The 18,406-nt window shown below is 40.5% G+C and overlaps 1 protein-coding gene across 1 annotated transcript in view; it reads right to left on the reverse strand.

Moving 5' to 3' along the window:
* The window catches only part of LOC140679248 (breakpoint cluster region protein-like), a 104,127-nt gene that overhangs the window by 31,089 nt on the left and 54,632 nt on the right, over nucleotides 1-18,406 (reverse strand). Inside the window, exons 6-15 of the mRNA XM_072914263.1 lie at nucleotides 16,424-16,531; nucleotides 15,656-15,716; nucleotides 15,505-15,557; nucleotides 12,945-13,085; nucleotides 6,719-6,840; nucleotides 4,656-4,821; nucleotides 4,469-4,588; nucleotides 1,345-1,420; nucleotides 1,168-1,272; nucleotides 1,023-1,097 (exon numbers count right to left, since the gene is read on the reverse strand). Of these exons, the coding sequence (XP_072770364.1) occupies nucleotides 1,023-1,097; nucleotides 1,168-1,272; nucleotides 1,345-1,420; nucleotides 4,469-4,588; nucleotides 4,656-4,821; nucleotides 6,719-6,840; nucleotides 12,945-13,085; nucleotides 15,505-15,557; nucleotides 15,656-15,716; nucleotides 16,424-16,531 (1,027 nt within the window). The remainder of the gene's footprint in view (nucleotides 1-1,022; nucleotides 1,098-1,167; nucleotides 1,273-1,344; nucleotides 1,421-4,468; nucleotides 4,589-4,655; nucleotides 4,822-6,718; nucleotides 6,841-12,944; nucleotides 13,086-15,504; nucleotides 15,558-15,655; nucleotides 15,717-16,423; nucleotides 16,532-18,406) is intronic.

Below are 18,406 nucleotides of genomic sequence, written 5' to 3' on the forward strand. Positions count from 1 at the left end.
TTACGCGTCCTGTGATTGGTTACTCACCGGGACCGTTAGCGGATGAATTTGAGAACACATACAGTTGATAGACAGTTGTGATAGTCAATCAGATCACAGGTTGTTGACAGTAGCCTATCTAAGTAGCCTGATGTTAACGAGACTGTGATTGGATACTCACTTGTCATTCCAAAGTGAGTATCCAATCACAAGTTTCAATTTAGCAGGAAGCAGGAAGTGTTGCGCCGTAGCCATACCGGGCTTGCAGAGAAATCACCGATACTCACTTTTTTAACCCACAAAGAAGGAGAACAAAACGTTGATTAGGTGGCAGATAAGTATTGGCAAGGCCATTTTCAAGAAGGATATTTAAAGAGAAACTACATCTTGTGAGACGATGTCGGCCAACCCCGCAAGCTAGCTCAGCTGTCCCGGCGATGAAATGGGGAAATGCTCGCCATTTCCACTCGAATAAGCTGACTACGAGCGGTACCACCGGCTTATACGGCGTCGAATGGGTGCTATAAATTGTGAATTCAGATATTTTATTTCTTTATTTTTTTCATGTTTAATATATTTTTTGCAATTTAAATTTTGACAGTACCACATAAGTTATGTTTTAATTGCTGATGCTTTTTAATTGATTTTTAAATGCGCCAGAAAATAACCTGTTTTATACACTGTTGATGTGTTTCAATGCACAGTAGGGCGTAAATGTGTTCCTGTATAGTATTCCTCCAGCAATGTGGGGACATAAATTATGGTATTTTGAGAGGTAATCATTGAAGTCGGACATCACTGAAGGCCTAGGTGGGAAACGCACTGCCATTTAAATAAATAGCTTTTGTGTCTACAGTTGTGTCTAAAATGCTTGAGTTTAAGCAAGCAGTGATAAAGTGAAATTGAAGGCAGCTTGTGTACACACCACACAGTGTTCCTGACTAATCCTACGTGCTCCCCATCACCGCAGCTGTTCTTCCACACAAAACAAACCAGTGCGTAGAGCATTAAGTAACATCACACCCCGTTTCTACGACACTTACTTAAGCTCTGCTTGAGTCCACATGCAGAGTGGACAATTACATTCAGGAATCCGTACAACCCCGGAGATTCATCATCTGTGTGGGGAAAATATGTTGAGTCAGAAATACAAAAGTATGTTTCAATTAAGACATTTGTGAACCTCACCCTCTTTGTTCATGGTCACTGGAACAGTGTGGACAGTCTGGAGTTTCACACATGAGTTAGTAAGCATCTGCAGCTCCAGGGATGTTAGTGAGAAGCTTTTGAAACCTACAAGATATACATCAATACATATTCAGATACATATTTAGGACATCATCACGATAGTATGAGAAGACTTGCATTTCTTTTGCTGTTCACGGATGATATCCCTCCATTCAGCCCGTTCGTAGTCAGAGGAGATGAGAAATGTGAAACCCTGGATGACAGGATGGGATTTGAACTGAATTTTAATTGGGTGCTGTAATGACATGCTCTAAACAGCAGAGGACAGCATCCCCTCACAAGGGAAATCTTGTGCACACTATTCAAGTGCTTCCTAACTTTTACTAAACCAAGGCACATACAGTATTTCATTTTAAAAACATATGGTGGGTATCAGGGGCCAATGCATCAATGATGCAAAAACCAAAAACATAAATACCATACAACACAAGCAACGGGAATTATGCTGCAAAGGAAAAAAAAATATTGCACAACAAAAGTGCTGCGAATGCCCAAACAATGCCCAATGCCCACACACACAACCCCCACATACAACCGCATTAGAGAAATGTTGCAAGGTCACAGAACTAGGAACTAAGTCGTAGCCCCAAACCTGAGCAATATCTGTCTTTAGAACAGTGGTTCTTAACCTGGGTTCGATCGAACCCTAGGGGTTCGGTGAGTCGGGCTCAGGGGTTCGGCGGAGGTCAAGACACACCCGACTCATCGTGTAAATAAAAACTTCTCCCTATCAGCGTATTACAGATACAGCAACAGCAAAAGTCAGACTGATTTGCAGGTGTGTAATTTGTTGTGAGTTTATGCACTGTGTTGGTTTTGTTCTTTGAACAAGGTGATGTTCATGGACGGTTCATTTAAAAACATGGTAACACTTTAGGATGGGGAACATATTCACCATTAAGAAGTTGCTTATTAACATGCAAATTAGTAACATATTAGCTCTTAACTAGTCATTATTAAGTACTTATTAATGCCTTATTCGGCATGGCCTTATTATAACCCTAACCCTCTAGCCCTAACCATCATAATATTTTATTAGAGCGTATCAAAACACGTATTGGTATGTCAGACTTAGCTTTGTCGTGGTTTAACTCTTATCTTACTGACAGGATGCAGTGCGTCTCCCATAACAATGGGACCTCGGACTATGTTAAGGTAACGTGCGGAGTTCCTCAGGGTTCGGTTCTTGGCTCTGCACTCTTTAGTATTTACATGCTGCCGCTAGGCGACATCATACGCAAATACGGTGTTAGCTTTCATTGTTATGCTGATGACACCCAACTCTACATGCCCCTAAAGCTGACCAACACGCCGGATTGTAGTCAACTAGAGGCGTGTCTTAATGAAATTAAACAATGGATGTCCGCTAACTTCTTGCAACTCAACGCCAAGAAAACGGAAATGCTGATTATCGGTCCTGCTAAACACCGACATTTATTTAATAATTCCACCTTAACATTTGACAACCAAACAATTACACAAGGCGAATCAGTAAAGAATCTGGGTATTATCTTCGACCCAACTCTCTCCTTTGAGTCACACATTAAGAGTGTTACTAAAACGGCCTTCTTTCATCTCCGTAATATCGCTAAAATTCGTTCTATTTTATCCACTAGCGACGCTGAGATCATTATTCATGCGTTCGTTACGTCTCGTCTCGACTACTGTAACGTATTATTTTCGGGTCTCCCTATGTCTAGCATTAAAAGACTACAATTGGTACAAAATGCGGCTGCTAGACTTTTGACAAGAACAAGAAAGTTTGATCATATTACGCCTATACTGGCTCACCTGCACTGGCTTCCTGTGCACTTAAGATGTGACTTTAAGGTTTTACTACTTACGTATAAAATACTACACGGTCTAGCTCCAGCCTATCTTGTCGATTGTATTGTACCATATGTCCCGGCAAGAAATCTGCGTTCAAAGAACTCCGGCTTATTAGTGATTCCCAGAGCCCAAAAAAAGTCTGCGGGCTATAGAGCGTTTTCTATTGGGGCTCCAGTACTATGGAATGCCCTCCCGGTAACAATTAGAGATGCCACCTCAGTAGAAGCATTTACGTCCCATCTTAAAACTCATTTGTATACTCTAGCCTTTAAATAGCCCCCCTTTTAGACCAGTTGATCTGCCGTTTCTTTTCTTTTCTCCTCTGCTCCTCTCTTCCTGTGGAGGGGGTGGGGGGGCACAGGTCCGGTGGCCATGGATGAAGTGCTGGCTGTCCAGAGTCGGAACCCGGGGTGGACCGCTCGCCTGTGCATCGACTGGGAACATCTCTGCGCTGCTGACCCGTCTCCGCTCGGGATGGTGTCCTGCTGGCCCCACTATGGACTGGACTCTTACTATTATGTTGGATCCACTATGGACTGGACTCTCACAATATTATGTCAGACCCACTCGACATCCATTGCATTCGGTCTCCTCTAGAGGGGGGGGTTACCGACATATGCGGTCCTCTCCAAGGTTTCTCATAGTCATTCACATCGACGTCCCACTGGGGTGAGTTTTTCCTTGCCCTTATGTGGGCTTTGTACCGAGGATGTCGTTGTGGCTTGTGCAGCCCTTTGAGACACTTGTGATTTAGGGCTATATAAATAAACATTGATTGATTGATTGATCCATCCCATCCATTTTCTACCGCTTATTCCCTTTGGGGTCGCGAGGGGCGCTGGAGCTTATCTCAGCTACAATCGGGCGGAAGGCGGGGTACACCCTGGACAAGTCGCCACCTCATCGCAGGGCCAACACAGATAGACAGACAACATTCACACACTAGGGCCAATTTAGTGTTGCCAATCAACCTATCCCCAGGTGCATGTCTTTGGAAGTGGGAGGAAGCCGGAGTACCCGGAGGGAACCCACGCAGGCACGGGGAGAACATGCAAACTCCACACAGAAAGATCCAGAGCCCGGGATTGAACCCAAGACTACTCAGGACCTTCGCATTGTGAGGCAGATGCACTAACCCCTCTTCCACCGTACTGCCCTAACCCTAACCAAATAACTCTAAATTAAGTCTTTGTTACTTAGAATATGTTCCCCATACTAAAGTGTTACCAAAAACATATAACTTTGTCTTGAATTTGAAAAAAACAACATTTTATTTTTCACTAAAGAAGGGTTCGGTGAATGTGCATATGAAACTGGTGGGGTTCTGTACCTCCAACAATGTAGAATTACACAAACAAGCAAACTTGATTATAAGAATTCTGTAATAGTCTGTGTATTCGTAGTAGCTCACCTTCCCATTTCTGTGAGCCACTCTGAAAGCCATGTTGGGCGACATTAGAAGAAGCAGAGACTCCTGCTCTGATAACTTCTTCCTCAGTCGCTCCACCACTTTTAGTCCTTTGGTGGTTCTCTAAAGAACAAACAGACGCCAGGTTAATGCTTTTCTCATGCTACCCATTTCTAGATTCTACCCTTACCTTCTCTCTTTGAATCTCATTCTTGATCTGGGATATTTTGATCTTGATGGCATCAATCTCCTCATCCTGGACCAGAGGGATGGGGGTCGACTCGCAGTCCTCGATGGTCTGGAAGGTCAGGTCAACCAGCGGAATGTACCACTTGCAGTCATACTGTTGTCCTTTGCTGTTTGAGGACAAGATATCTAGACTATACTTTTTTCAAAGCTGTTCACTACAGGTACTTTTTGCAGCATAGACCTGAGAGAAGGGTTTGACTTTGCCTGTGAGATTCTCAATCTCTGAGGGCCCTATTATCCCATGTGCTTAAGTGAAAAAAGATGCAAAATTACACGGATTCTGTCTGTGCAGCATTCTGCCCGTCTACTTAGGTCTGTCACTATGCGCTTTTATCCAAGATGCGCACTCTGGGTGGAGCAACCCTTACAGTAAATGTGGGTGTTCCCTGTCACATCCCGATATTCTTGCATTGACTTAAATTTTCGCCTCTGAGGCTACAACAAGTCCAGTGCCCCAAGAAGGAAAAACATATTGCACTTGAAGTTTGGATGCAGTGTACGCCACACATAATACAATTATAAAACAGACTCTCAGAAAGCCCTCTAATCTTTTCTGCACTGCAAAAACTAAAATCTAAGTAAGATGAAATATCTCAAATAAGGGTGATATTTGCTTATTTTCTGTCTGATAAGATAATTCTTCTCACTAAGCAGATTTTATGTTCAGAGTGTTTTACTTGTTTTAAGGGTTTTGGTCCTAAATTATCCCAGTAAGATATTACAGCTTGTTGCTGAGATTTGATGACCTATATTGAGTAAAACATGGTCAAAACTAGAATATCAACTGTTGCAAAGCTGTGTCATCAACACTCACAAGTACAAAACTACTTTTTTAAAGTAATAATTTCTTATTTCAAGCATGAAAAAAAATAAATCATGATTTTGACACAATTGTGTCTCATAATTAAAACGGATGACAGCCAAATGGACAGTAAACTGACAGTTAATATTTAAACATTTAACATGTGACAATTCAAACAATTTTGTTCATGCACATTCAGATAAATTCCTCAAAATTACAATTAAAAAAATTTGGGCCGGGGGCTGGGCTGTAAATAAATATGTATATATATATATATATATATATATATATATATATATATATATATATATATAATTATATATATACAATTAATTTTATATATATATATATATATATATATATATATATATATATACAATTAATTATATATATATATATATATATATATATATATATATATATATATATATATATATATATATATATACATATATACACACATATACATGTATGTATGTATGTATATATATATATATATATATATATATATATATTTCTTGCGCACTAATTGACTGAAAGAGCACGCACTTGGCGCGATGATGTCATGTTATCGATGGAAAAATGCATTTTTAGACCATATGATTTGCCTGAGCGGCTCGTAGACCCCGAGAGTAAAGCCTTGTTGCCTTTCCATTAAGAACAATAAACTACTTTTTAGTATAAGTTTAGAGATGTCCGATAATATCGGCCTGCAGATATTATCGGCCGATAAATGCGGTAAAATGTAAGATCGGAAATTATCGGTATCGTTTTTTTTTATTATCGGTATTGTTTTCTTTTGTTTTTTTTAATTAAATCAACATAAAAAAAAAAACTACTTTGGCACGTGTTGCAGCCATGAAATTCTAAGTTAATCATTATTTGCAAAAAAAAAATAAGGTTTCTGAGTTTGAACATCAAATATGTTGTCTTTGTAGCATATTCAACTGAATATGGGTTGAAAATGATTTGCAAATCACTGTATTCCGTTTATATTTACATCTAACACAATTTCCCAACTCATATGGAAACGGGGTTTGTACTTTGTGCCTCATTTACGCGGGCTGGGCGTGCCCGCAGGCTGAATGGGAGAATACAAATAAGAGAAACGTAAATAACTTCAAGCGGGCAGAAAATCACTTAAGCGCTGACGGGAAAATAGGGCCCTAAATGATGAACCAGAGGATGTTGTCCTGACTCACCCTACAGCCTGTTTCTTCAGCTTGGTACAGAGCAGCAGGTCAGTGAAGAGGAAGACATGACGGAGTTTCCTGGAACCTTCAACCAGCTCCACCATGAAGCGATCTCTCAGAAGCTGACGATTCTACCGACAGGAAGGAAATTTTAAAAAAGGCTGTTACAAACGCTGTACAGGGACAAGAACTGCACTTCAGAATGTAATCATTTATATTAATTCACCTGCTATTACTGTATCAAATTTAAATACTACTTCTGTGATAACAGTGTTTAAACCAGTGCTTCGTAAATATTTTCTGTTACTCCCCCCCACGAAGAAGAAAATATTTTGCGCCCCCCCCCCGCATAACATTGTAAGCTTATCAAAAATAAAGGAAACAACACACCAGTCTTTCCTCGTCCCCCACCATGATTACAGTAAAGCCAAGTGTGACATACACTCAGCATATTCTGGTAGAGCAAAAAAGCTTGTTCCCAAAGGTTAAAATCATGATTTTACTCTCCAAAAACAGCAACAATATCCATCCATCCATCCATTTTCTACCGCTTATTCCCTTCGGGGTCGCGGGGGGCACTGGAGCCTATCTCAGCTACAATCGGGCGGAAGGCGGGTACACCCTGGACATGTCGCCACCTCATCGCAGGGCCAACACAGATAGACAGACAACATTCACACTCACATCCACACACTAGGGCCAATTTAGTGTTGCCAATCAACCTATCCCCAGGTGCATGTCTTTGGAAGTGGGAGGAAGCCGGAGTACCCGGAGGGAACCCACGCAGTCACCGGGAGAACATGCAAACTCCACACAGAAAGATCCCGAGGCCGGGATTGAACTCACGACCACTCAGGACCTTCGTATTGTGAGGCAGACGCACTAACCCCTCTACCACCGTGCTGCCCCAGCAACAATATCATCCATTTAAAAAAATAATAAATGACTAGAGATGTCCGATAAAATCGGACTGCCGATATAAATCGGCCGATAAATGCTTTAAGATGTAATATCGGAAATTATCGGTATCGGTTTCAAAATTATCGGTATCGGTTTCAAAAAGTAAAATTTATGACTTTTTGATACGCCGCTGTATACACGGACGTAGGGAGAAGTACAGAGCGCAAAAAAACCTTAAAGGCACTGCCTTTGCGTGTCGGCCCAATCACATAATATCTACGACTTATGTCACAACCGCGGAGTCCGCGGATTATCCGCGGGTCGGGCGGTTGAAATAAATAAAAAAAAGATTTTATCCGCGGGTCGGGTCGGGCGGTTGAAATTTAAAAAAAATTAGATTTTAAATAGATTCAGGCGGGTGGCAGTTAAACCAATTCGGAAATATATATACATAGTTAAATGTTGTTACCCACATACGAAAAACGAGCAGGCACCTGCAGCATGCCACAACAGAAGAAGAAAAAAAAAAGAGATGGCAACGCCGGCAGCAAACGTGGTACGCGACAAACTAAAAAAGGGAATACTAAAGACCAGGGGAAAAAAAGGCCAGAAAAGTTCAGCGTGGACTCGTTTTTATGAGGTTGTAAATCAGGATGATAGTAATGCTGGCTACGTGATTTGCAAGAGCTGCGACGCTGTTTATGTCTACGACAGTCACAAAACCGGGACATCTAACATGGTGCATCACATTTGTGCAAAACCCCGAACCTCCACAAACACCCTGAGCATGAGCAGTTTCGTCCGCCGTGATCCCAGAAGAGTGCCACAGGATGTTAAAACAAGATAGAACGCAGCTGCCTGCAGCAGTTTGAGTGGCGCGAGCGCACTTGGAGGTGCGCTCAGCGCGGCTCCCAGATGATTGCGCACTGGTGTGCGTCTGGGCCGTGACAGCGTGGCACGCATTGAATGTCTCTGCTGCATTGAATCAGTCTCCTTTCTTTAATAGGCAAAAGCTTTATAACCTCACTAATGCCTTGCATCGTCTATATTAGATATATAACAACGGGCGGGTGGCGGATGGCGGGCGGGTGCGGTTTTGATTAAATGTTAGTTGGGGTGGATGGCGGATGGTTGACGACTTTTGTGATGCGGTTGCGGATGAAATAATTGCCTATCCGCGCATCTCTAGTGCATACACATCGAAGTTACAGTCGAATCACTATTATAATAAAAAGTACAGTAAAAATGAATCTGAAAGAAAATGGTGTGTTTTCTCCTTTTCTCTGAGGCTAGAGTGGCTGCTGGCTCCCAGCCCCTCTGCCCTCTGGGGTGGAGGCTGTTTACATTGTGACACAGCCCATGTGAGACGTTGTTGCCAAACACTGCAATACGGCCAAAACAAGGAAATCCATGTTGTTCAGTGGTGGCTGAGAGGCACTCCAAACTGTCTGACAGTGTCCTGGTTTCAAAAAAGGATAACATCCGCTTATTCCTTTAGACGACACAAACGGGACGCCAACTGCTCAATAATCCAATGGAAAAAACAGCTGTTCGTGCACCCTCTTTTGCAAATCAGCAGCTGCAAAGAGATTTGGTATTGAGTGTGGGCGGGGGCGATCGATCTAAATATCGATACCAAAGCCAGTATCAGTATTGGATTGACACTAGCATGAGGATATTGATATTTTTCAATTCTCCTCTATGTTAATTTGAACAAATATCTGTTTACTGGTGTTGTTTGTTTTGCTACAGTACATTATTGATGTGGTATACATTTTGTTATATTGTTTATGAACTCAGGGAATAAATGCTGGGACACAAGGCTTTGGAGGAGAGACGCTTTTTACTTATTTTAAATTGATTGACTTATTTTGCTCAAACAATCATATGTCATGAAAGGAAATAATGGAATAATTTGAATAATTTGCTAAAAGTGTTGCTGTGGAGGGAGGTGTAGCCAGCGCTGCCTGCAGGAGCAAAGGTCACTGCCTCTGTCCATGGTGCTGAGGACAGAGCACCATCAGACGGGGGCGTGGCAGTGTTGACGGCGAGACACAGCTGGCAGGTGATTAGATTTCCCAGGTGGTACGTGTTAATCTAATCATCTGTTGTCATTAACAGTAAGCGGCCGGGAGCAGAGAGGGAGAGAGGATACGGACGTGACTGAAAAGTCACGTTCTGCGAGAGAAAACTTTTATGAAAAACATATGATCATTAAAAACCTTGTTAAAACCTGCACGCTGGGCTCCTGTGCGAGGAAGAAACTTCCACAGTTGCATTATCTTATATTTCTCACCAAAAAAAACTCTACTGTGGTACCTCAGTTTTTGTTAATATTAGTGCATTCCAAAAGTTTCGACAAAGACTACCACACGAAAACTGAGGTAATTTTTTCTATAAGATAATGTAAATCCAATTATCCATTCCAAACTAGGGATGTCGATAATATCGGACTGCCGATATTATCGGCCGATAAATGCTTTAAAATGTATTATCGGAAATTATTGGTATTGGTTTCAAAATTATCGGTAGCGGTTTCAAAAAGTAAAATTTATGACTTTTTAAAACGCCGCTGCGTACACGGACGTAGGGAGAAGTACAGAGCGCCAATAAACCTTAAAGGCACTGCCTTTGCGTGCCGGCCCAATCACATAATATATATGGCTTTTCACACACACAAGCAAGGCGTACTTGGTCAACAGCCATACAGGTCACACTGAGGGTGGCCGTATAAACAACTTTAACACTGTTACAAATATGCGCCACACTGTGAACCCACACCAAACAAGAATGACAAACACATTTCGGGAGAACATTCGCACCGTAACACAACATAAACACAACAGGACAAATACCCAGAACCCCTTGCAGCACTAACTCTTCCGGGACACTACAATATAACCCCCCGCAACCCCGCCCACCTCAACCTCCTCATGCTCTCTCACGGAGAGCATGTCCCAAATTCCAAGTTGCTGTTTTGAGGCATGTTAAATAAAATAATGCACTTTGTGACTTCAATAATAAATACGGCAGTGCCATGTTGGCATTTTTTTTCCATAACTTGAGTTGATTTATTTTGGAAAACCTTGTTACATTGTTTAATGCATCCAGTGGGGCATCACGACAAAATTAGGCATAATAATGTGTTAATTCCACGACTGTATATATCGGTATCCGTAATTAAGAGTTGGACAATATCGGATATCGGCAAAAAAGCCATTATCGGACATCTCTATTCCAACCCTCGACACATATGAACACAATACACATTCTATAGAGAATAATTATAGTTTTACATGCCAAAAACAATATAAAATGCATGTAAATGATGAATGTATAAATTAACATTTAACGTTACTTTTACCCTTATTGAAGATTTTAAATAATGAGAGGGAAGGGGGTGGAAGGAATGCTCACGCAAGCTTTGTTATTTGCTGCAAGTTATTTTTTGAATTTAATAGTGTTTTTCACCTTCTTTAGCAAACTGCTGGCACTTGCAAATTTCTTTCAAAAAGTCACTATTACTTAGGATTGTTTGTTTGGGCACGATACGTGGGCAAATGGGCTAGTTTGTCGCGCACAATGGCTTTTGGCAATTATAATGTTGAAAGGCAACATAAAAAGTATTGGTATAAAGGAGACCCACTTCCAGGGCAACTCCAGGAGACGGAAGTGATGCTGCAGTCAGGAAGGATGGGAGTGAGCTTTTAGCGAATCAACCGGTCTTCCTCATTTGCAACTCACAGACCTTCGCCTCCGGTGCTGGCACTGGTTAGTCATGAGCTTCCTTCTGCTCTGCTTCCTTCACAACTCCGGCAGACAGGCGTGAATGAGTCAGCGACCAGCTTTTATTGGCGCGTCCATGCACCCTGTGCACCCAGCATTTACAGTCAACACCAAAATTAGAGTGGAAGCGTGGGAGAAGAGACATTTCACAAAGTCCCTGATTGGATTTTAAAATTCAAGTCTGTTCATTTCAGTATCGTCACAGCACACAAGTATTTGTACATGTACAGGTGGAACTAAAAACAATAGGATATCGTGTAAAAGTCCATTAATTTCAGTCATTCAACTTCAAATGTAAAACATATGTGACTTAAACTCCTTCCATACAAAATGAAATATGACAAGCTGTTGTGTTATAATTTTGGTGGTCATGGTCTACAGTTTTTGAAAACCAAACATTTTCTAAAATCTTTAACTCAAGGTTTTCCTAAACTGTAAGCAATAATGATCAAAATTAGAGATGTCCAATAATATCGGGCTGCCGATATTATCGGCCGATAAAATGCTTTAAAATGTAATATCGGAAATTATCGGTATCGGTTTCAAAAAGTAAAATGTATGACTTTTTAAAACGCCGCTGTGTACACGGACGTAGGGAGAAGTACAGAGCGCCAATAATCCTTAAAGGGACTGCCTTTGCGTGCCCAGTCACATAATACCTACGGCTTTTCACACATACAAGTGAATGCAAATCATACTTGGTCAACAGCCATACAGGTCACACTGAGGGTGGCGGTATAAACAACTTTAACACTGTTACAAATATGCACCGCACTGTGAACCCACACCAAACGAGAATGACAAACACATTTCGGGAGAACATCCGCACCGTAACACAACATAAACACAACAGAACAAATACCCAGAACCCCTTGCAGCACTAACTCTTCCGGGACGCTACAATATACACCACCCGCTACCCCTCCCCCTCCCTCAACCCCGCCCCCCAACCCCGCCCACCTCCACCTCCTCATGCTCTCTTAGGGAGAGCATGTCCCAAATTCCAAGCTGCTGTTTTGAGGCATGTTAAAAAAAAATGCACTTTGTGACTTCAATAATAAATATGGCAGTGCCATGTTGGCATTTTTTTTCCATAACTTGAGTTGATTTATTTTTGGAAAACCTCGTTACATTGTTTAATGCATCCAGCGGGGCATCACAACAAAATTAGGCATAATAATGTGTTAATTCCACGACTGTATATATCGATATCGGTTGATATCGGAATCGGTAATTAGGAGTTGGACAATATCGAAATATCTGCAAAAAAGCCATTATCGGACATCTCTATAGAAAATTCCTATAAACACACTCCGCAACCTTGTGGGCATTCTTCCCAGAAGAGTTGAAGCTGTGATGGCTGCAAAAGGTGGACCGACATCATATTGAACCCTATGGGTTAGGAGTGGGATGGCACTTCAAGTTCACATGTGAGTCAAGGCAGGTGGCCAAATACTTTTGGCAATATAGTGTATCTTCAACAAACAAAAAGAGTCCAGTTGCCTTGATTCAACCTTTTGCGGATTGCAAGATATAAAGTTACACTGACCTCTCCCTTCTTTACTGTCATGGACTGTCTGCGAGGGGTGATTTCTTCATTAACGCTGGACAAGAAGTTCTGTGAGATGCGCAGAGCATCCTGTAACAGTGGATAGTCAGGGTGGCTGGAGGGAGTATGCTTCAGTAAATCCTACAATAACAAAACAAAGACAATTTCAGTCAGGGCTTTGCAGGATGAATTTGGAGCAGAAAGGGAACAGTTTATGAAAAAAAATCTAAGCCGTTCTGTTGACCTGACACAATTCAAAGCGCATATGTTGCTCAGATTATGTTTTTTCTTTGTTTTACTCATCAGTTTGACGCGTGCACATGTAGTTCTGATCATACCAAACATGAGGCGAAGTAAGGCCATATGATTTTCATGTTAAGGGCGTGGACGGAATCGGAGCCAATAAAAAAATGAACATGGAATATCACGGAAAGTGACATAAATGTGAGTGAAATTCTGTCATCGGGGTAGGAAGTAACATTTGTCTGGTGAAATCATGAGTCCAGCGCCGATCATTTATTTTTTATTATTATTTTTGTCATAAAAAAATACAATCATGTGTGCTTACGGACTGTATCCCTGCAGACTGTATTGATATATAATGTAGGGACCAGAAATATTAATAACAGAAAGAAACAACCCTTTTGTGCGAATGAGTGTGAATGTGTGTAAATGGGGGAGAGGGTTTTTTTGGGTTGGTGCACTAATTTTAAGTGTATCTTGTGTTTTTTATGTTGATTTAATAAAAAAAAGAAAAAAAACAATTTTATTTTTTTATTTTTTTATTTCTTGTGCGGCCCGGTGGTTGGGGACCACTGACCTACAACACATCTCATCTGCGTGTGTTGTTGTGGACGACATCACCGTTGCAAGCTCAATGTACAGACAGAACGGCAGAGGTTACTTGGGAGGCACTCTCTTTTTTCTACACAGCCTAGTTGAGTCGTTTCACTCAAAAACATAACAGCCGTCAAGTGCCCCTAAGCCCTTAAGAGCAGTACATTTTTAGCTTGCCAGCTTTTTTATTTGTATTTTATTTGTATTTTTTTTTGCTGCTATTACATATACTGTAATATTGTACTTGGTAATTGGGATTTGTTATATATTGTATGTATTATATAGAAATATAGTATAATATAATAATATAATATACAAGTATATATTATATACTGTATATATAATACGTAAATATTACATATATGTAGGGTTGATGTTTGATAAGAAATTATCGAGTTCGAGCCCATTATCGAATCCTCTTATCGAACCGATTCCTTATCGATTCTCTTATCGAATCCAGATAGGTTGTTTTATATGGAAAAAAACAATATTTGGTTTAACAAAAGCTCACTTTTATTTTATAAGGAAAAAATATATATTAAAAAAATTAATAAATATTGACTGTTACCCCCCTAAAAAAATAAAATAAATACATATTGACTGTTGTTACCCAAAGTATATTAAGTGAGATTTTTCAGAAAAACAAATATATACAGTAACACAAAAACAACCTGTCTCTGTGATCACTATAGGTGAATAGCCATGCCGTGAGGCGTTTTTTCCGGTCCATTATTTTTGCTGCTTGTGGGACATCACAGGAAATGACGTAGTTCAGTCATTAGACTGAGCTACGTCATTTCCTGTGATGTCCCACAGGGCATTTCTTGTGGGACGGGATTCGTTCCCAGGGATTCGAATAAAAACCAACTCTTTTTCTTTACTATAGTGGTCTCGATAACGGGAACCGGTTCTCAAAAAGGGATTCAAGTCCATGGAATCGGTTCTTTTCTTATCGAACGGTTCTTTTCTTATCGAACAACCGGGAGAACCGGTTTCGAACATCATCCCTACATATATGTTATATTTTATATTGCTACTATGGAACATTTTTTGTCCACTTAATACCTGCATTATCCTTCCATCCTTACCCTTTCCATCCTATGAAACTGAGCTACTTTGTGGAACAATTTCCCTTGTGGAACAATAAAGTTTGTCTAAGTCTAAGTCTGCACTAACTAAATAAAGCTTTCAGAAAAATTTATTAGATAAGCAATATTTAACTGAGAGCACTTATTAGTACATTTGTGTCACAAAATGATTATGCTTTGACTTGCAGTAGAATCCTGGTGAAAATTGTCCAGTAATGTATTTTAACAATTAATGTACATTTTTGTATTCAATTATTTTTGTTTTTAAATTATTTTTTTTTAAACTAGTATACTGATACAACTTGTGCTTCACTTTATGTTGATGGTATATATATATATATATATATATATATATATATATAATGTGTTTAAAAGATTGTACAGTTACATTTTTTGTTTACACTAATTCAAGGGTCAGAGCTACAGGAGCCATTTTTAGGTTTTATTTTATAAGATATTTTTTCAAGAACCACAATTGATAAACAGTCATGATGGATTATTGGTATGTTATTGTATTCTGGTGTGTTAAAAAGAACAACAGAGTACACCGAACCGAACAGTAAAACTGTGTCAAAGATCCGAACTGTGGATTTTGTGAACCGGTCCCCCCCCCCCTACTTTGCAGGTCGACTTACATGCAAAACTAGTGTGCTGCGGGTCACTCGGTCCACAGGCTTGTAAAGAAGAGCTGTAGAGGGGAAGGAATCAGCTCAAAACTAGTCATGGCTCCAAAAACTCCACTAATAATGACCATGTCCACCCTTCATTTCTGCACTCGATACTCACTCTCCAGGGATTTCTTCTCTGATTGATCTTTGCAGTCCTTTGTGCATTTGACTTTGAGATTCTGTTAGGAAGACAAAATAAGTTAATAAAATCATAGTCACCATCAGACCCTCTGTGTGTGGCGCTCCAGACTATAATTGATAGCCGTGGTCTGACACAAATAATAAATTAACCCACGCCTCTTCCGGGGTGTCACCACCTCCAAAGTTATGGTACTCCCATACAGTAAAATAATGTCTGATCACTACCTTATAAAATTCGAAGTTCTGACTCATTGTCAACAAGCTACCACGTTAACATTTGACAACCAAACAATTATACAAAGCAACTCGGTAAAGAATCTTCGACCCAACTCCCTCGTTTGAGTCAAACATTAAGAGTGTTACTAAATCAGCCTTCTTTCATCTCCGTAATATTGCTAAAATTAGTCCCATTTTGTCCACAACCAACGCTGAGAATATTATTCACGCGTTCCTTAAGTCTCGTCTTGCTGATGTGGGATCAGAGCTGAGGATGTTGTTGTTAATGCAGCTCTTTGAGGCATTTGTGATTAAGGGCTAAACTTTGATTGATTGATTGATTGATTGATTGACTGTCCGCATTGCACAATGGTGCAATTAAAACAATTAATACCACTACAAAGAGCTTTGTCTCTCTTTACAATGTGCGGGGTCATTAAAAAACTGCACTGTCATCACTTGTCCCGAGCAGCTGCACCGCATCAAACACTTGGCTGCAGTCCCTGCTGTGTGTAGCATGATTACATACCTCAGATATCTGGGCAAAATGTGTGTTTGCCTGGCAGCACTTGTCTGCCGTCTCCACAGCAACCTCATAGTTATCCACAAAGGCCCGGTACACTCCGAGCTGGCTGGCCTGCAACAAACAAGAAGAATACAAATCAAGACCAAAACAAAGTTACCAACCAGACTTAACTAAGCAAATAGGTAAAAGGCTTCTTCCAGATAATCCCTGCAGTGGTTGGTGCAGTGGGTAGCTTCCGATTTCTTTAACAACCATGACAGTACATGACCTACTGTGAGAAATATGTTACCCTGTTGCAAAATTAATTGGTCTGTATCAAAGCACAGAAAACTACGACTAATGATTAGAACTTCCCAGCGCAACTTGGACGGCTAGTGGGTTCCACATCATTTAGTTAAATGAAAAGACCAACAAAAATGTACAATACAGCTATGTCTAATACAAACCCCGTTTCCATATGAGTTGGGAAGTTGTGTTAGATGTAAATATAAACGGAATACAATGATTTGCAAATCATTTTCAACCCATATTCAGTTGAATATGCTACAAAGACAACATATGTTCAAACTGATAAACATTTTTTTTTTTGCAAATAATCATTAACTTTAGAATTTGATGCCAGCAACACGTGACAAAGAAATTGGGAAAGGTGGCAATAAATACTGATAAAGTTGAGGAATGCTCATCAAACACTTATTTGGAACATCCCACAGGTGAACAGGCAAATTGGAAACAGGTGGGTGCCATGATTGGGTATAAAAGTAGATTCCATTAAATGCTCAGTCATTCACAAACAAGGATGGGGCGAGGGTCACCACTTTGTCAACAAATGCGTGAGCAAATTGTTGAACAGTTTAAGAAAAACCTTTCTCAACCAGCTATTGCAAGGAATTTAGGGATTTCACCATCTACGGTCCGTAATATCATCAAAGGGTTCAGAGAATCTGGAGAAATCACTGCACGTAAGCAGCTAAGCCCGTGACCTTCGATCCCTCAGGCTGTACTGCATCAACAAGCGACATCAGTGTGTAAAGGATATCACCACATGGGCTCAGGAACACTTCAGAAACGAAACCCACTGTCAGTAACTACAGTTGGTCACTACATCTGTAAGTGCAAGTTAAAACTCTCCTATGCAAGGCGAAAACCGTTTATCAACAACACCCAGAAACGCCGTCGGCTTCGCTGGGCCTGAGCTCATCTAAGCTGAACTGATACAAAGTGGAAAAGTGTTCTGTGGTCTGACGAGTCCACATTTCAAATTGTTTTTGGAAACTGTGGACGTCGTGTCCTCCGGACCAAAGAGGAAAAGAACCATCCGGATTGTTATAGGCGCAAAGTTGAAAAGCCAGCATCTGTGATGGTATGGGGGTGTATTAGTGCCCAAGGCATGGGTCACTTACACATCTGTGAAGGCGCCATTAATGCTGAAAGGTACATACAGGTTTTGGAGCAACATATGTTGCCATCCAAGCAACGTTACCATGGACGCCCCTGCTTATTTCAGCAAGACAATGCCAAGCCACGTGTTAGTTACATCAACGTGGCTTCATAGTAAAAGAGTGCGGGTACTAGACTGGCCTGCCTGTAGTCCAGACCTGTCTCCCATTGAAAATGTGTGGCGCATTATGAAGCCTAAAATACCACAACGAAGACCCCCGGACTGTTGAACAACTTAAGCTGTACATCAAGCAAGAATGGGAAAGAATTCCACTTGAGAAGCTTCAAAAATGTGTCTCCTCAGTTCCCAAACGTTTACGGAGTGTTGTTAAAAGGAAAGGCCATGTAACACAGTGGTGAACATGCCCTCTCCCAACTACTTTGGCACGTGTTGCAGCCATGAAATTCTAAGTTAATTATTATTTGCAAAAAAAAAATAAAGTTTATGAGTTTGAACATCAAATATCTTGTCTTTGTAGCATATTCAACTGAATATGGGTTGAAAAAGATTTGCAAATAATTGTATTTCGTTTATATTTACATCTA

The sequence above is a fragment of the Nerophis lumbriciformis genome, linkage group LG12 (genome assembly GCF_033978685.3).
Source record: "Nerophis lumbriciformis linkage group LG12, RoL_Nlum_v2.1, whole genome shotgun sequence".
In the NCBI taxonomy this organism is placed as follows: Eukaryota; Metazoa; Chordata; class Actinopteri; order Syngnathiformes; family Syngnathidae; genus Nerophis; species Nerophis lumbriciformis.